General features: G+C 36.8%; 1 protein-coding gene across 1 annotated transcript in view; it reads left to right on the top strand.

The window, feature by feature from the left end:
• The window catches only part of LOC149801383 (uncharacterized), a 142,647-nt gene that overhangs the window by 1,600 nt on the left and 119,858 nt on the right, over positions 1–21,189 (top strand). Inside the window, 5 exon segments of the mRNA XM_089956795.1 lie at positions 1,528–1,641; positions 3,967–4,114; positions 4,891–6,593; positions 7,333–15,141; positions 16,954–17,271. Coding sequence (XP_089812921.1) covers positions 1,528–1,641; positions 3,967–4,114; positions 4,891–6,593; positions 7,333–15,141; positions 16,954–17,271 — 10,092 coding nt within the window.

Genomic DNA, 21,189 nt, shown 5'->3' with positions numbered 1-21,189 from the left:
CAAAGGCACTTAAATTTGTCAGAAAAACGGTGGGACGAATAATATCAAACTCCCTTTCTTCGTATTCTTAACCCTGGCTCATTTCAGTGACACCGATGTGAATTGCAGGAAATCTCAATCAGAGATTCGATTAACTCACTGAAATGAGAGAGAGAGAGAGAGAGAGAGAGACTCTCTCTCTCTCTCTCTCTCTCTCTCTCTCAGAATATGTTCTTTTGGGGAAGGCAAATCATAAATTGCTGGGCGGTGAGTTTGCTTAAATATGTAGGGGCATCGTTGTGCCAGTCTTTTACTGATTCAGCTTTTTCATTCCCTGACAAGATTGACAAATATATACATGCTGATGGTAATGCAACTTTGTTTAATGACGGTGGCTTCAAAGGAGAGAGAGTACATCCTCGACGTAGCCGATATCTGTTTAAGGTCACCTTTGGACTTCATAAACTATTCTTTAATGTACTGAAAATAATTTGTATTTTGTTCTTTCGCGTTTTGAGTTTATCATGTCGCCAAGAAATAAATTCGATAAGTATCGATGTATCGCTACAGCCACTAAGACTGGCCTATCACATCGAGTGAATATGGAAGTTAGACTTAACATTTATCTGAAATCGGCTACAGTTGATTAAAACAATAAAACTACTGGCCTCCTCAGAAGTGACAAGAATGAATCGATGTACGAAATGTTGTAAACACATGTATGAGCATGCAAGCAATCTTTCACACTGGATACGACCGAGCTAGGGAGGATTAAAAAAAGTAAAGACATGATTTTGATTTGTAAATACATTTATTTGTTTTAAATTAAGATCTTCCGTGTGAAATTGTGCTTGTTATGTTTTTGAATCAATTTTAAATTCACTAAAATGTCTGATATGAGGACATAGCCGATATCGACAGTAACGTTGAGATTCAAAAATGGCACAGAATAATAATAATAATAATAACAATAATAATGTTGTTGTTGTTGTAGGGTTTAACGCCATTTTTCAGCACGCGATAGGCTATACATGGCGGCCAGTATTAATGGTGGAGGAAGAAACCGGGAAATCCCCGGAAAGAACCACCGACCCTCGAGAAGCTACTGGCAAGCTTTCTCACATTTCCACATTGGCCGAATCCGAGACTCGAACCCACGCAGACAGAGGTGAGATGGCAGTGATCCGTAACGGTGAGCGCTTTAGACCACTCGGCCACTCGGGGCCCCAGAATAATAATAATAATAATAATAATAACAATAAGAAGAAGAAGAAGAAGAATGATGATGATGATAATATTTACCATATTCATCGCACTAATGAAAGAAGTCCTTGAGGAACGAATAATAAGTCTGCAAACCAATAATAACCCTCTCTCACATTTCACTACCTTCAATACATATATTGTTAGTTACTTCAGATGTTTTGAGCATGCTACAAATGATAAGAAATTCATAAAGAAAATGTCACAAGATACTTTACACAAATTACGAAGTCCATCTCGTATTGTCTTGATGTCACATTTCATTTTAACATTTTGTTTTCACAGGAGATAATTCAGAATGCTGATGATGCGGGAGCCACCGAGATAAAAATTGTCTACGATGGACGGAGAATCAACAGGACATGCGATGAACGGTTTCCATTCAGAAAATTCTTTCAGGTACATGCATATAGAGGCAGCTATTTGACTTGGCAGAGTATACTACGACTGTAATTACTACCATTACTATTACTACCACTCTTACTACTACTACCACTAATAATGTGTGTGTATGTGTGTGTGTGTGTGTGTGTTTTGGAATTTTAACGTAGCTTTAACACTTTTTCAGTCATATTGCTACTATATCTGCATTGGAACAGTTTATATTGATGTCTAACACTTGGGCATCATTCCGCACACATGTAGCATCATGTCCTACCCAGTCACATTATCCTTACACCAGGCCGACCAGTCCTAACACTAACCTCTTAATGCTGATCGCCAAGCGAGGCAGCTGTTAGTATCTTTTTTGCAAGTCTTTGGTATGACTCGACCACGGTTCGAACCCGCTACCTCCCTCAACTACCACTAACACGGACTTATTGTTGGAAATCTACATCCGTAGGCCTACTCAGTAAGCTTATGGCACAATATAACACGTACGTATCCTATATTATAAAAAATATTATTTCTGATACTCTTCCTGAATCGATGGTCATATCAACATGAAGTCTTGACTAAAAGACATCGCAAAATATATAGTTATCCTAAATGAACATGGTGTCGATAAGCTGTCAAATGTGTCCACCACAGCGGCTATCTTAAAATATTATCATTACTGCTCCTGAAACGAAAGATAAATTGCCATTGGGTTTTCAACTCACCAGAAGAATTTTTATTATGTCAAATTGATCATCAATGAAGTGCCAATCTGATGTCCAATATAGTCGCCAGAGTGGCCATCTGGAAAATATTGTTATCGCTACTCCTCCTGAATGGATGGCCCCACGAACATGGGGTTTATACTGAATGACTTCTTCTGATGCCTTGTTTGCCGTAAATAAAAATAGCGCCATTCAGTATGCCTACCACAGTGGTCATCTTGAAAATCGTTTTATCTGAATTTCTCTTAGATAGCTGATATTATCGACATTTTGCTTTCACCAAAAACACTTATAATCATATATTGTTGTTCCTAAATGGCAAAGACGCTAAGCTGATTATCTAAGATATTCACTGTGGCACCCATCCTAAAAATCGTGTTATCCTTACTCCTACGAAACGGGAAGTCATCAACATGAGGTTTCCGCTAGAAGACATCTTATAAAGTCTTGCTAGTCTTAAAGAAAATGTTACCAATGTGACATCCATCATATCAACCACAGCAGCTAATTTGAAAATCCTGTTATCGCTGAACAATATCATAGATGGTTTCAACAATAAGCAGTTAAAAGGATGAAATGGTATTAAATCCCTTGACTTTGTTTTCAGCCTGTAGAGATTTATTTTTGGGCAATGCTGGTATGCATTACTTAGCACAATGAGTAGGCTAAAGAGCTACTGATGAAGATCAAAAACATGATAATGGAGTGGTCAACAAAATCGATTTACTTTTCCGTATTAACATTTGGTTGAAGTTTAGTTGCTTATATATACAGAGATTTCTTGCCTCACACCTATTTTCTTTTAGTTCGTTGGGAGGAATTCTTTTCCCTAACTCAGACATCACGACACACTGTCTTGAACAAATATAATGTAATGTCATCGAAAAGCTTGTCGTACAATTTAAAGATTTAAAAATTGTGATTTCAAAACACTTTATGAGCAAAATTATGTTATTTTTAAAGGAAGATGCTGATATAGTCATTAGCTATGGCTTGCAATTGCTTCCTCAGAGGATATCCTCTATAGTTTAGAGTCGTAGATCCCCTTCTTTCTACATTGAATATTGTAACATACCGAAACAGTAGCTACTGATCCGCTTGTTGATTAGATGAAGCTGAAAGAAACTGATCTAATGAGATTTCTCTTTCTATTTACTTCGATAATTGTTGTAATAATTGATGTGGTCTCAGTAGGCTACAACACACGATGCGTGTCAGTTTCGCCACTTCAAATCGTTCAAACACATTTTCTTTCACGTCAAGTAAGGTGGAGACCACAGAAGTCGTGTATTGTATAACCAACAAATGTAAGGAGGTCCCTCGTTGGTAAGTATTTATTTTGGTTACTATAGGTGCTAACTCCTTCGTCCTGTGGTCAAAACACTGTCTTGTCATGGGTGTCGATGTGTAATGATATGCATCGACGACCCATGATTTGCAATAATTTCAGATGGCAGGATGACCTTTGCATGTGCAATTATGTAGTTTTCATAGAAGATAAGTTTAACATACTGCCTCAGAGCTTTCCATTCAATCTTGTTATAGCAATTTTTTTTTAACACTGACTAATGTACATAGCGTTTTAATTAACTGCAAGCTTGATATTATTTATATATTGCAGGGGCCCGGACTCTGCGTGTACAACAATGAGATCTTCAATGATAAGGATTGGGAAGGGGTCACCTTAATCAACTCCAGCGTCAAAGAAAATGATCTCCTCAAAGTCGGGCGATTTGGTCTCGGGTTTAAATCTGTCTTTCACTTAACAGGTTTCAATGTTTGTCATTAAATATGTATGTCATTAAATATGTATGTATGCATGCATACATATTTGTCTATATGTATGTATGTATGTATGTATGTATGTATGTATGTATGTATGTATGTATGTATGTATGTATGTATGTATGTATGTAAGTTGGTAGGTTTGTATGTAGTTAAGAATGTTAAAAGGTAGATCATTAAATATCAGCATGCACCCAATACAGTTTGAATTTTATTCCCTTGCACCCAAAGCTGATTATGTGAAGATTACCTTTAATCGTTTGGACACTTCTATACTTTGTATTCAACCTCCTGGACGTACGTTGTGATCTTCATGTTACCTCTTGCGAAGTTCATTGTAGACAAAATACATTATATCCATGAAACTTGAACATTTGTTTCTTCTTAGATTCCTAAAAATGCAGAGAAAGTTTAGCGTTTAAGGGGACAATATAATCATCAGTTTTAAAGTCACTGTTTGTATTTAGAGACTAGTTTTCTTTCTAGTGTAATAAAACAGGAGTCCAGGAACAGCTTATGAAAAAGTGTATAGCAAAGTTTTATTTGCATGATATAATGTTAGATCACTTTTGATTCATGCTCTCTCTCTATCATAATATATATATATATATATATATATATATATATATATATATATATATATATATATATATATATATATATATATATATATATATATATATATATGTGTGTGTGTGTGTGTGTGTTTGTGTAAATGCTGAGACATTTCATATTTTGAATGCCAAAATTCGATTTTCAGACCACGCATGTATCATAAGTGACGACCAAATCCTACTCATAGACCCTTTCCAGGACGAAAAAGGACGAAAGGTATGTGCCAGCATCAGTCTCTCAGATGTCCAGAATTGTCAACTATTTTCTGTGGAAGATATTCTTCAAGCATTGGATGGAATGTTTGGTATGTCGAAATCTGTCTTTGATGATGGAAAATATCCGGGCACAATCTTTTGGTTCCCACTTAGAGAAAGGCCATCAGCTCTTTCAGATACGCTGTATGATCAGCATAAAATAGAAAGCTTATTTAAATCTCTACAAATAGAATCCACAAACAATCTCTTGTTTCTAAAATATTTGGAGCGGTTGGAGATCTACATTCGCAGGACAAAACTGAACAGTAACTGTTTACAGGGAGTCGAAGCTGTTGCAAACGTTGAGGGCGTAATCTCCGATGTGACAATAGAATCCACTGAGTCCATATACGCCAGAACAAGTGTTTCTGAAGAACCTGTTCTTGAATTAGTATTTAAATTAGAGGTGGTTGATGACAAGAAGATGTTAGAAAAAAGGAGAAATTTCCTCAAACACATAGAGAAGTTGGATGAACATGCTAACTCCGATGTTGTGTGCTATTACAATATTTCTTTCAACGCGTCGGTAAAAAGGCCGGGTAGCACTGCGTTTGATACACATGCAGAAACATGGATTGTCCTTAATCTGTTCAAAGTAACTGATATGTCACAGAGTCTTGCAAACCTGACGAAAATGTCCTCGCTTTCTTACAGACCGTATGTGAGTGTCGCGACTCCGTTAAAGCCGGACAATAGGCCCTTTAAAGGACACGTGTTTTGCTTCCTACCACTGCCACATGAACCTAAAAGTCTCACAGGTCTGCCTGTTCATTTGAATGCTTTCTTTGCTCTAAGTCAGAATCGCCGACAAATCAAATGGCCATCTGCAGAGCAAGAGGAGTGTGGTATGCACACAGACAGGGATTTAGTCTGGAACCAATTGTTGCTGTCAGAGCTTCTTCCTTATGCTTACGCCTTGTTGTTGCGAAGGATTGTTAGCTACAGCGAAGAGAATGCAGGCTTAAAGGATATCGTGCACACGCTATACAGGTCTCTCCCAGACGTAGATATGATAGAAAAACGACTGTCCAAACTTGCAAAGTGTCTCTTTTCTTTCATAGTAAATGACAAAATATTCTTCACTGCTAACAATGGTGGCCGTTGGATAAGCCATTCGAAGGCGGTATTCACAAACTTTGACTCATTTTCAGAAGATAATGCCTCCATTGCAAGTTCTGTAGTCAAGATTCTAGTGACTTACAAACAGAACTATGTACGACTGCCACAGCATGTTCAAAGATCACTCTCAAAGTTCATGAAATTCAAGTATTTTGCACCAGATGATCTGTCCAGGCTGCTGTTGAAAAATGAGCAATACAAGCGACTTTTGCCAGAAGATAAACTGAACCTTTTAAAATATTTCTTCCGCCACGAAAGCTATATATTTCTCAAAGATATAGAATTACTTCCATTGAGAGATGGATCGTTTACTATATTTTCTCCCGATCTACGAAAAGTAGACCCAGTTTACATATTGGATAAAGACACTGTCGATTTGTTTCCTGGCTTGGAATCAAACTTTGTTCTGCCCAGCATTTCCAGCACAATGAAGGAACACTTCAAAGTTATAATGAAATCAGGTACGTGGTCATTTTAATTAACTTGCTGTGACAACCAAGCTAGAAGAAGCATGGGGGATCGCCTTCCCAAAATGTAGCACATTTTATTACATAAAAGCAGTACAAAGTAGTCCAAGATAAGAGGATAACTGATATTCACTAGGAAGACTTACACTTACGCTCGCATACGCATACTTAGCTGATCCCGGTCTAATAAGACTCAAGTTACATGCGAGTAAGGTACTTTTGAAGAAAACTTTACTTATTTCACAGAGATCATGGTATATACAATTGAAACTGGATGAAAAGGGTTCAAAACTTACCTAAAATGTAGAGTCTGAGTAAAGTGTGTTGTAACAGAAGTTTACAGAACCTGGTTTATTGTGCAGAATATCGATAATTACGAATAGCCTTAATCAATTAAGATAAGCTGGGTCTTTGTTAACCAACTTAATATACTTTAAATGGAACAATATGGATAAATATCTGCGTCTTGCGAACGTTGAGTGTACATTCGAAATATAGTATATTTTCTTGTGCAGTTTATTGTTGCTCTGGGTCCCCTCTCTGTATATGTTATAAAAAAAACAAATACAACTTGCAAACAGTTTTAATAATTACCCCTATATTTGTGCATTTACACGTACGTTTTGACAACATCATGGATATGAATAATAGGTTCACAATTTGAATTAATATTATCTTCCTATTTCTTAAAATATAATTCTCTGCTCATTTACAGAATATTTCCAAGTAAGACCATTGACTACAGAGACTGTTGCATGCCTGATTGAGCATTCCATTCGCTTAAACGCCAGAAGTAATGAAGAAAAACTCAAGATTTCAGGCACGTGTCTTGGAGAGAACTGGATACAAAAGGTATGGAAATTCATTCTGACCCAAAATTGTATTAGGTTGTTCGAGAACATTCCAGTAGTACCAAAATGTGAGAAGGAAAATTCAGAAATAGAGCTGCTCAGGTTAACGGATAAGTTCATCGTAAAAGATTTTCCTGGAATTTTGCACCCTCTTCCGCAAGGAGTCTGTGAAGCCCTCGGTCATCTTTCTGTCACTGTACTGACATCATTTCCCAATTGGCTTTCTCTTGATGCATTGAAAATGTATCTTTTCTTTCCCGCCAGTTCATCGTTCTTTAAGCTTCTTGAACGCCTACATGCAGAGTTGCAGAGGAAGAGCAGCAGTACAGTATTGGAGGATTTCAATAGGAATTGCCCAATAGAAGCAAGGAAGGAGCTGGTAAAATATTTAGGTAAATTAGAGAAATCTGGTTGGACAGTCAACAGCAGGACACTAGTAAGACAACTGAAACTTTTTACAGAGTCCTACAGTTGTCAGAACGATCATAATGAGGACTACTCTCTGGTGTCTTTATCAGAAAACGATAAAATAACTCAGGCCAAAACCATTCCTGTCAGACTTCCTTATCGTATCATTGTTGCAACGCCTGACGAAGCCAAACTGGCTCTTCATATCGGAGTCAAGGAACTCGATCCAGTTCAAATCAGCATAGATATCTTTAGGAACGTTGAACAGGGTCACTATTCCAAAGGGGAAGTAAATATTTTCCTGTTTTACATCTTTGACAACTTTGATCTATATCAAAATGATAAAGATATTGTTCAATATTTGAAGATTATTCCCTTTCTTAAATCCCGAATTAATTCTTCGGATTGCAGGGTAGGGGACCTATTCGATCCAATACCATCACAGCTACAACAGTTGTTTTTGATGGAGGATAAGTTTCCGAAAACCTTCTGTGAAGAACCGTATATCAGCATTTTGAGAAGACTTGGATTGAAAGTTGATATCACATTTGATGATCTACTTGAAACAGCAACAAGTTTGAATCGTCTGTCAGTGGCGAAGAATTCAAAGGAAAGTGTAGATTTGAAAGCGAAGGCTTTTATGCAGGTGATGGAAACAAAAGCCAGGGATTCATATGGTGCAGTGGAGTCAAGAATATCCTCACTGAAAAATCAGAAATGTATTTTATGGATGAAACACAAGCCCAATGGCTTCCCTAAGATGATACCGTGGTTCAAAATGGACACAATTTTGTTCAAACCGACGGAGGTTTTAAGCGACAGGCATATTCATTTGGTTGGTTCTGTCATGCCACTAGTAGACTGCAGCAACTATAAGTTCCTAGCAAAAATATTTAAGTGGAATCGAGTTCCTCCTCTAGAAAGAGTTCTTGAACAGCTCGAAACCATTATAACTATATATGAAATGCGCGACGCTGAGGAAGCATCTGCAGGTCTTTTTGAAATATACAAGTATATAAATGCAATGGTTCTAAACGATACAAATTCAAAGCAAAATATAAGCTATCTACAGAACTGGAGATGTCTTTTTGTAAATTCTAAGTTGATGAAGCCATCTGAGGTTGTTCGACATCTAGAACACAATTGTTCACCATATCTGCATAGCCTTGACCAAGCAGAGGTCTGCAAATATACACATTTCCTTGATGCTGTTGGGGTGAAAGAAAATTGTGACAGTAAAGACGTCATACATGCCTTGAAAAGAATGCGAGAAGCAGAGACAAAATTGAAAGGACCAACAACAAGACTGAGTGCTGGTGATTTAAACCTTTCGATCAACTTGCTCATGACATTAAAGGACACTATGGTTGCCGAGAACGTAACATTCGACAATCTGGATGCCTGTCACAAGTTGGAGCTCTATGCCCCTGATACAGACTGTATCCTTCGTCATACATCGGATCTGTGTCAGAACGATCTTGATGATGGACCTGATGCAAACGTATATTTTGTTCACGAGAGGGTTTCACAAGATTTAGCGACCCATATAGGTATACAAACAAAGAGAACGAGAATTTACAAGAGTAATTCGATAGGCATCGATTTTGGTCAAGAGGAAGAACTTGTAACTCGGATTAATAATTTATTGTCTTCATATCCACGTGACACTGGCATTATGAAAGAGCTACTCCAAAATGCCGATGATGCAGGGGCCACAGAGGTTCGTTTTGTCAAAGATTACCGCCATCATAGTTGCAGGAGAGTATTTGAAAATAAACTTACCCCTATTCAAGGTCCGGCATTATGTGTGTACAGCGATAGCTCTTTCACTGAGGAAGATATCAAAGGTATTCAGAAATTAGGGTTGGGAAGCAAGCGATATGATCCATCTAAAATTGGCCAGTACGGAATAGGCTTCAATTCGGTGTATCATATAACTGATATACCATCATTCATTACGAAGGACCCACAAGACCACATTGGTGGTATATTGTGTATATTTGATCCGCTATGCAAGTATGTACCTCATGCAACGAAGCAAAAACCGGGAAGGAGGTTTACCATTACAGACATTCAAACGTACTATCCTGATATACTTCTAGCGTATGACAGAGATCTTCTCAAGTCTGAGAGAGCAACAATGTTCCGGTTTCCTCTAAGAACCTCAGAAATGGCCAGAGTGTCAACAATAACAAACCAAGAAATGACCATACAACAAATGGACGGAATGTTAACAAATTTCCGCGAAGAAATGGCAGAATGTCTTCTTTTCTTAAAGAATGTAACTAAGGTTACAATAGAGAATATAACTTCTGGAACACGTGATACTGAGTACTCCGTCGATGTTTCACTTTCTAGAGAAGACTATGCTGAAAGGAGATTATTCGCGGGGTATATTGAAGAGTTTGGTCGACAAGAGAAACTCAGTTTTACGATGAAACCACGACAAGTAGAATACAATTTATCAATTAAAGATAGTTATGGGATGGAGGATAGCTATTATGTGGTTCAAAGAATCGGTTTCGGGTTCAGTGAGAATGATGTACCAGATATTTTAAAAGAGGCCGTAAACAAAGGAATGCTATACAACCTTCCAATCGGTGGAGTTGCTCTGCCACAAAATGTCGCGAAAGGATGGAAGTATGGAGATGTTACAAGCACGCAGTGCCAGACCTTGAACCATTCTGATGCTGGCAAGGCGTATTGTTTTCTTCCTCTAGCAATTAAAACAGGCTTGCCACTTCACATAAATGGCCACTTTGTTCTAGATCAGGGTTCCAGAAGATGCCTTTGGAATGAGATATGTGGCTTCAGGAAACTATTCAACGAAACCGTCCTAGAGAGAACTGTTGCACCAGCATATGTAACAGCACTGGAGCGCATGAAAAGCATATTATGCGAGGTGGAATCAAGTACTGTAGAGAACGCGTGTAGGTTACATGAAATGTTGGATAGTTTCCATAAATTGTTTCCAATTTTCTCATCAGCCAAAGAAGATTATTGGAAGTTTTTAGTGAAAATGACTTACCAAACAATACAAAAGGAGAAACATAAAGTTTTTGTTGTAGTTATTCCTAAACATCTACGAGGTACTAGAAGTCTCCGAGTAAAGGTAAAGTGGGTTTCGTTAGACGGTGACGAAAGTTTCAATCCACCATGTTTCAATGACCGATCCAAATTGTCATGGCGCGATCGACAGCCACTGACAATACTTTTGAAAAAACTAGGATTGAAACTTTTAGACACTCCGATATACATTTATGATTCCATGCAGAAAACTGATGTTAAAATAAAAATGCTTGAACCAAGTATCGTTTTAGAATTCCTTCGGTCGTACAAAAACGATTCCAGTGAAAGATGCGAAATTGCCGATGTTTCAGCCATATCGCTGAAAACTGCTGGTATAGACGTTAAGAAGACAAATATCGAGAGCGTCAGTAACGTAAATCTCCTGTTGAATTACCTGCAAAAGTTGAAGCAATTCGATCCAGATGGATTACCATTACTTGTTACGGAAGATGGGTTTCTACGAGAGTTCTCTATAAGTAGACCTGTGTTCATTTCCAAATACTGCAATCTCTTTCAGAAATCGGGAGATAAATTTGTGCATCATTTGCAGTTGGCAGGAGAAGTGGGTGTTTTTAGACAGAATAAAAAAGCGAACAGCGAGGAATGCGTGGTTGGTATATTTCCACATATCACAGTGCATGAGATTTCACCTTTTAAAGTATTTAAAGTTATTCGGTCTGCTGATCTACCTAATCTTTTGACTTTGTCACTGGATTCCATATTTCATTCGGGTAAAACAGTGCCGTGGAATAAGGAGTTGCTGTCAGAAGAATGGATTGAAAGATTTTGGCATATGATATGCGAGATGTCCTCGGTAATCAAAGAAGGTGGGAGACCTGACGTCGATCCTGATGAGTTTTGCAAACTTACCGCAATCCTAGGAAATTTTTCACTTTTGCCCATTCAAAGTTTTGACCATCGCAGTTATCTTTTGCCATTAAAACAAGGTTATCAGATTGTGGACATCGGTTCGTTCCAAACCGGAAGCGACTTGCAAAATGCACTAGAAAAAATCATATTCCTGCGGTTAGATTCTAATGCACTTTTTAACAAACTAGATTCTGGTACAAAATTTGATGTTGTCTCCGCAGTGCAATATTTAATGTCGTCAGACAAAAGACCAGGAGAAGTCTTGAAATTTTTAGAACATAGCAAGAACAATCTCTTTCGCTTATCGGACGACGAATGCAGGTCGATATTGACATTTATTTCCGGTAACTGGGAGGAAATATCAAAGAGCAAAAGTTTTCAGGAAATCTGCAATCTCTTGTTCGTGTTGAAGCTTTTCTCTACATACGATGGAAAACGTGCAGCATTGATAGATGAGAACACAGTTCTTGTATTATACCCGCCAGCTTGGATTCCACCCGATGGTATTACTGAATGGACAGCCAGAACAAGTATCTGCATAATTCAAGGACACAAATGTGTTGTTGAAATTTGTAGCAGACTGCAAGGCGTGCAAATCAATGACGTTTGTTCTCTTTATCACCAATACATCATCGAAACATTTGAACACATACCACACAATCACCGGATTAAACATCTTAAATACATTCGTGACGAATTGTTGAAGAAGGCACAGGGATCAAAGTACTCTCAATTCCAGTGGCAGTTGATTATGAAACTGAGAGCCTCTGCATGTTTGCCTGTGAATCAAGAACTCAGAAAAGTGACCGATTTCTACAATCCGGAAAACGAAGTTTTCAAGCTGTTTTGTAGAGATCATGAAATCCTTCCAACTAAATATTGTTCAAAGAAATGGCTTCCTTTTCTGATTACATGCGGTTTGAATAGTACTGTTAGCGATGAAGATCTGATTGAATTTGCCATTCAAATGGAGCATCAAATTTGTCCTAGTCCTCCGGTTAACCTCAACAGAAAATCGCAAGTTCTGGTTCGAGAACTTCTCAGACGCATGTCTGAAAACGAACAGAGATCAAACTCAAGGATGGAAGAAAATATATGGTCACGGGAGACTAAATCAAAAATATCAAAAATAAAATTCGTCATCCCCTACACTGTCGGTGAATTTTACAATAGTATACACATACAACACAAAGCCGAAAGTACCTTGATTAGTTTCTCAGGTGCGGTTTCGTCGGAACATGAAAGTAGTTGTTGGACCACTATGAGTTTACTGCCTAGGTGGGCCTGTCCTGAGAAACCTGATTCCTACAAGGAACTAGGAATCTTTCTAGATCCGCCACAAGAGGCAATCGTGCAACATCTTATCAACATTTGTGATTCTGGATCTACAAAAATGATAAATACAGAACTAATGGATACCATGTATGGCTGTCTAGATGCTTTTGGAGACTTAAGAAGCCATACGGAGAGATTGTCTGAGGCACGTATTATTCATATACCTGATGAAAGCATATTCGTCAAAACAAACCAGGTTTTCCTAGACAGCAATATCCCTGATCTCAGACCGTATATGTTTAAAGCACCAATTGAGTATGGAAAATATCACAACACTTTGTTTAGGAAACTATGCATCCAAGAAAGACCCTCATTTAACAATTTCTTGAAGATCTTCCAGCAAATGAAAGCTGAAGGTTTTGAGGTCAGTATCCTTGAAAGAATCGTACATACAATGATGATTTTAAAACCATCATACACAGAGGTCCATGATGTTCTTTATCTGCCAAATCGAAACAAAGCACTTGTAAATTCAAGAGACTTGATTATCTCCGACAATATGTACTTGGAGAACAGACTCGGAGACGAACACCATTTTCAATTTTTCATTGACCTTCAAGACCTTGGAATTAATTTTCAAAGTATAAAATGTTTTTTAGATTGCCTTCCTATGGATTTACGACCTTTACTATTGAGCAAAATTGTTCGAGAACAAATAGATGAAGAGGAGATTGTGATAACAATTTCTAAGAGTGCAGCTCGAATAGAAGAGCATATTCACTCTCAAGAGTTTCTTAGAGGTATACTGAGACTAGCTAACCATGTGAGAGGAAAACAAGGAAATGAACTTTCTGAGTTGGAAAGTATCGAGATGGTGAGAAACATTCAAAATACATCAATTGTGGCAGTGAAGGGACTAAGAAGTCGATTACTTTTCAATGATGAGATTTTGCCCAATACTGAAGAGGAGAAAATCTGCTTCTATAAGAAGAAGGATGGCGCTGGGTATATTCTCTACATATTGGCCGATGTTTCAGAAGGTGGACTTTACAGCTTACTAGCAGAAAACGGGGGTCTTACCAACCTTATAGACCAATGCACCAACGACATACTTGAAAACAATTTTCAGTATATCCATGCTTTGTTTGAGAATATTGACATGCCTCAAAAGATTCACAGAAACCTGGACAGGTTTCGGATAGAATCTTACGAAATTACAGAAAACATAGCAAAAATGATGCTTCCGAGACCAGGAACATATTTATTAAAAAAGATGCATCAATTTGTAAATCAAGGATTGACGACATTCTCTGCAAATGATTCAGTGCCTGTTGTGCTTGAAGTATGTGATCCAGTTTTAGAAATGACAATAGAGGACGTGTCAAGAGTTGGAGAGCCAAGGTACATATGCTGCAGAGTTCTTAATCAGTTAGCTTCTGCTACATTCGAAGGACTTCCTGGTTCGGAAGAGTACGCTGTTGACATTGACGGTCTTGATAAACTTCCCCTGACCGTACCGGGTTTCAAATTATTTAAAATTCTCCCTGATTGTCGACAGAGCATATTGGATGATTGGAAAACTCTTGATACGCATAAGAGCAAAATGATGATCTTGACCCTTTTAAATCAAATTTGGAATCTCACGGAAACTGACCGTCGGAGAGTCATCAAACGTATGTGGCTGCATTGGGATCCACGTGACCAGGACGAGGAAGGTGAATTTGACTGTGAAATGCGAACATTCTTAGAGCAGATACTTCTCAATGATGACGAAGATGAATTATTGGAGGATAGTAAGTTTCAGAATGCAAAACATGGGAAAGACAAGGAAGCAACAAGAAGGTGGTTTGAACTTTTCAAAACACTAGAAAGTGGAATGCCTCAGCAAGCATCAGATTATAACATAGCGTGGGCAAACCAGCTACAGAATAGAGGTCAACCTATCCATGATAAGAACAGAGGGATAATGTGGTTGCAGCAGGCTACAACAGACCAGATAGCTGCAGAGAGGTTCTTCCCGATGGCAGAAGAAGTAGGAGAGGGTTGTTCAACTTATCACTGGATTTGCTACATGTGTCATCAGGTATGGAACACTAGTCTATTCCAAACGTCCAACACTATATTGTTTTAATAACTGAATAAAGCTTATTTTACTTTTGATAAACATGCATGGTTTTTATACCTGACGATGCTGTCCGTCCGTCCGACAGTATGTTACTAATTTCGTTTTCCACCACCTAAAGATAACAAACTTGATGGATCGCACGCATTTGGTGTTAAAAAAATAACTTTAGTTTCAGATCATGCACCATGGCTAAAATTTGTGGAGAACTTTCACTTACGGTATAGAAGAGGCCTGTTGATCTTGGGGTCCAATGTCAAATGTGCTTCAAAGACGAATTGGTTTTGCATGATAACTTTAATTTTAGAGTAAGCTTCTTCGCCGACTTAGTGAATGGCTTGCACTTAAGGTAGTAGAGAAATCTATTTATTCTAGGGTCTAAAGGCCAGAGGTCACAGTCGCGGTAAGTCTAATGAAAGACAATAGAGTTTTCTGCACATTAAATTTTGTTGGCCATATACCATGAAAAGCGGTGTAGGGTTTTGAGACCCGTTGATCAACAATCAACCATACTCTTCCACTACCTACATGGATGAATATTTAACAGGATTGATATATATTGTACCATTTACGGTACTCTTGTATCTTCACGCATTATGTACTAAATTAATGTAACTTTATTAGTTCATTAATACACTATGGCTAATGTAAGCATTTTATTTACCTAAGACTGACATAAAATATTTAGAGCTAAGTTAGATTAAGTCTTCGTGAAGGCGTTTGAAAAAAAAACAATAACAGTATTGACAAATCGCTATTTAATCCTCTTTAGGAAAAAGGTATAATACATTGTAGTTTTTCCTCCATTTTCTACTTTCATTTTTATGCTTACTTTTTAAATATTCATTTTCAGCTAAAACACCATTTTTAATATCATCTACTCTTAAAGTAAGGTATCATCATTTTTTTTCTTCAAAAAGAACACTTTCGATCACTCAAAATACAACTGTCAGTCAGGTCCTGATATAAAGGCAGGTATAGCAGTCATACACCCCCACCCCACCCCTTTATATTTTCTAAATGGAAATTTTGAACTCTTTATCTTCATTCCTCAAGTCATAAATCTATAAGAAAATAAACAAGAGTTAACTAACACAGAACACAAATATCCCCTCTAGCAAAATATGAATTTGCGTCCAAACCGAATGGAATCGTGATATATGGCTCTCATTTGGCAACAAGGCAAGTGTTGAACTCTCCAAGACACATTCACTCACACGTACTTTTTATGGCACTACCGTCATTACTTTACGGTTATCAGCCTTACAGGGAAATCCTAGCTAGAGTCACTAAAGCATAAAATACTTAGATCTACTTTTTATTAAATGAATGTTGGGCTCATAAACTGCATCGACACTTAAAGTTGTATCACCATGCAGATAAAGTACATGACAAACTGATCATGACGCAAAGCATTCCCAAGGGTAGGCTAATTAGGGGAATTAAATTACAGAAAGAGGATAAACTATATGTGTAATCCGCTGAGAGGGATAAAGATATGAGAAATGTGAATTTAAACTATATTTCGGAAATTATATCCTGAAACTAATATGTCAAGAAATTTTTGTTTCAAGGCAGCATTGTTCAAAGTTACAATTTTAATAAGGAATCGAAGTGTCAAAACATTAGTTGTGTTTTTCCTATCACCCACAAGATATTCAAATTTAGCTCCTTGTGTGCATATGACTTCATATCCCTAATAATCTACCCACTAATGTTATTACTGTAAAGATTCTAACAGTTACAGTCTAAATTAATAATTACAATTAACAGGGAGCCGAGAAAGCCCTAAAGGCAGCGTGGTACTTCAAAGACGCACGCGAAGCGGGATCACATGGTCATCAGCTTTGTGGATTTGCCAGCGGATTAGGGAGCGATTTAGAGACTGTAACAAGACAACTGGAGAACCTGCTACACCGCCATACCAAAATGCGCTATCCAAGTGACTCTGGATCAATGATACCAGCCAAAGATCCTGCATACAGTATGGAAACTGCAAAATTAGCCATAAAACATGCTAAGGCCATCATAAATTATGTTGAGAGCAAATTTAAAAACATGTCTGAAAACGATGAGGATCCATTGTCAGATTAAGCGTAACAAATAGAATGGAACTTACTTATATTGACATATATTTATGCCATGGCATTGATTTGGTCTTGATATTCTTTGCAGAAACATTAATGTTATGACCTATGTTTGGCCTTAATATTCATTGGATAGACATTGGGTGTCATGGCATAGATTTGGCCATCATAATTTTGTATAGACATTGGTGTCGTGGCATAGATTAGGTCCTGATATTTTTGCATAGACATTGGTGTCATGGCATAGATTTGGCCCTGATATTATTTGCATAAGTATTGCTCTCGGGCAGAACAATATGTGAAATAGTTTAAGATTTATAAGTAATTACAGAACCAATTTAAAAACAAGGAATTATACAGTGAGAATAATGGCGTTTTGCCTTGAATCATTAATTGTTAAAAATAAGAAGGCTATGATAATCATTGGAAAAGTACAAAATGAAGGTAGCTAAAATGTCTAGCGTTCAAAAAGAAATGTGACTACATGACCATACAGCTCATATATGTTTTAATGATTTAAATGAAAACTCCTCCCCAAAAACAAAAACAAAATAGTTAAGGGGTTATATAGCTCTGGAGTTCTATGGTGTTAAAACCACGAAGAAATAACGTTTCAATATGGCGCTTAAGGAATAAAAAAGGACATGTCAACCAACAAAATCATTTAGTATTGTAATATATAATCCCGTGTATAAACAACATCAAATTTTTGACCCATTTAGTGATTTAGTTTGAAGAAATAATCCACTAGAAAGATACTCTAGAGCCGGCGTGGGCAACTTCCTTCCTCTAGACTGCCGGCTGGATAAGTGATTTTTGAAGCCAAACCTTGGTATGTCAGTTATCTGATAAAACCAGGTCACGGGCCGCGCGTGCCGTATTTTGCCCTCTAGAGACATGTTTCACATCACAATACAGAAAACGATTCACAGCGAATATGACTTTTTTCGTTGAAGGGATCATTTTAAAATGTACTTGTCAATCATCTCATTCTTACACTTTTTTTACTGTTAGTATATAGATTTTGTTATAAAAAAATTAATACAGTTATTATGTCACTTACATAAATATTAGTTCTTATGTCAGTTTAAAAAAGAATGACTAAATCGTCATCTATGCCTAGTCTTTAGCATAACTGGATAATTACCACGCCCAGCCTTAAGCATTATTCGAAACGTGCCACACCCAGGCTTAAGCATAAGTGGATAAGTACTACGCCCAGAATTAAGCATTATTGGATAAGTACCACGCCCAGCTTTAAGCATTACTGGATACGTGCCACACCCAGCCTTAAGCATAACTGGGTAAGTACCACGCCCAGCCTTAAGCATTATTCGAAACGTGCCACACCCAGGCTTAAGCATAACTGGATAAGTACCACGCCCAGAATTAAGCATTATTGGATAAGTACTACGCCCAGCTTTAAGCATTACTGGATACGTGCCACACCCAGCCTTAAGCATAACTGGGTAAGTACCACGCCCAGCCTTAAGCATCATTAAATACGTGCCACACACAGCCTTAAGCATAACTGGATAAATAGTTCTATGTCAAACCTTTACCATTCCCATCGTTAAGAATGACCGCATACGTACCATTCCCATCCTTAACCATGTGCAGCCGTAACCGTAAGTGGGCAAGTACCATGATCAGCATGACTGGATAATTACCACGTCTAACCTTAAAAATGACTGCACCAGTACCATGCCAAACCAAGAACATAACTGGATAAGTGAAATGACAAGTGTTAAGAATGACTGGATTAATACCATAGGACAATTATTTACATACAATTTCTGTTGATGTAAGCGTCCGTAAAAATCCGTTCCATAGTTCTGTTAAATATCGTGTGACATAAGACGTACAGAACGTAAACAAAGTCGTCAAATATTTTCCGTATACTACTACTGCTATACTATGTTTACACAATACCTTCATTAGATTAACAATTTCCTGGTAAAAGCTTCATTTAAAGCAGTCAGATTTACATTTATATTTTATGTACTGTAGGACACAATACACCCAAAAAATCTTAATTTTCATATAGGTTGTACAGGTAGTAATAACTGCTATTATTTATTTCCTTATTAACATCATATTTCATTGTGAATATACCTTTATATTTACAATAGACCAATATTAGACAGTGTCAGTATGTGACAGTAAACATTCATCATGGATCAAATTAGTTTCATCGTTGAAATAATTAATTGTAAATAAATAATTTTAAGAAACAAGAGAAACAGAGTAGACATTATTGAACCATAAAACGCGCCTTAAATATGCATCAGTTATCTGAGTCAATCAAAATCTGAAAGATAAGCTGTCTAATTATAGCAAGAACCCACATTTTGTAACACAATACAAATTATGAGTTTTCATTAAGTAATTCCATATGTGTGCTACAGACCATGATTACACTAATATGTGATATAATTAAAATAAACTGAAACTGTAGCTACGGAAGCTTATGTTTGCTGTATTTAAATATTTGTATCATAACAACTTATACAGGATTCTGCATATAAGTTATGTAAGTGAGCAATACTGATGGAGACCTTTCTTGTAAATGTAATAGTGTGAATAGTCATTTTAAAATTGTAAATATAGTACAATAAACATTATATATTTTATTTATAACCTTGCATTGTAAATAGCTGTGAAAAATCACGATAATTTCGACGAGACAACCCCGCTTTTTTAATACTTATAAAATAATAATGTAAAACAAAACAAACAAGAAATTGAAAAGATTTTATGGCTAAATATGCCATAGATTTCATGTATAACTAAAATGTACAGAAATTGTATTGCTTCACCGTAAACATGTGAAAAGAATATTGCTAACACATAATAATTGGAGAAATTTGAAAGGTTTGAGAAAGCCAAAAACTGAAGACAACAAATAAAATTTCACATTCATATGATATTTAATACATGGCGGACACATCAAATATATAGTATAGAAATGATACACCCGGCTTATCATATATATTTTCCATATCACAAGAATTCATTGTGTTATTCATCAACAACTTTTATTCTTTATAACTGAACATGAAGGTTGATATTAACCGTCGCATTATGCAATAAGAAGTGCACTAACAGGGTATCAACTGATAATATTATGTAAAGATAATAATAAACTGATTATCACTTATGAAATGCTGAATACTAAAATATTTTATTTATCTAAATCAAAGGCAATAAAATACTTAATAGAGTCAATTTTTACATTTCTTCAAGCACATTTAAACCCAACAGCTGTAGGAGACATACATAGAGGTACATTCAGGCATACTTATATACATGTTCATGCCCAACCTGAGACTACCTTGACAAGCAGAACACTAGCATGCTTTACGTCAAAAATTCTAAAGAATTCATCTGACGGAATACTACCCGTAGCTATTTCCGCTACATAACACGTGACATCAGACGTACAGAACTTACACAAAGTCGTCAAATTATTGCATATTGTATTGCAAAGTAGTCGTGTTTTTTAAAATAGAATTCCTTCCACAGCGAGCTATATTTTATTGGTGATTTTATAGGATATAGCGGACTCTACTTATTATATTATAGGACACAAAACAAAATAACTTTTTCATATTGGTGATCTGAGTCACGATACGCACAAGTGTTGGAAGATTTATATCATTTAATATAGGAGACAAACTGCAGGATATATATATATATATATATATATATATATATATATATATATATATATATATATATATATATATATATATATAATTTTATTCTTACATTTAGTTTGTGTGGTCGTAATTTATATAATAATTTCTTTTAAAACAGGGACCCTGGGTGGCCGAGTGGTCTAAGTCCCCGGGTGGCAGGATGGTCAAAGGCCCCGGGTGGTCGAGTGATCAAAGACGCTCGTCTTTACAGATCACTGACA

The sequence above is a fragment of the Sinohyriopsis cumingii genome, chromosome 4, assembly GCF_028554795.1.
Source record: "Sinohyriopsis cumingii isolate HCF-2022 chromosome 4, ASM2855479v2, whole genome shotgun sequence".
NCBI lineage: Eukaryota > Metazoa > Mollusca > Bivalvia > Unionida > Unionidae > Sinohyriopsis > Sinohyriopsis cumingii.
Note: the sequence above shows the minus strand (reverse complement) of the source record. Positions and strands in the feature narration are given on the sequence as shown.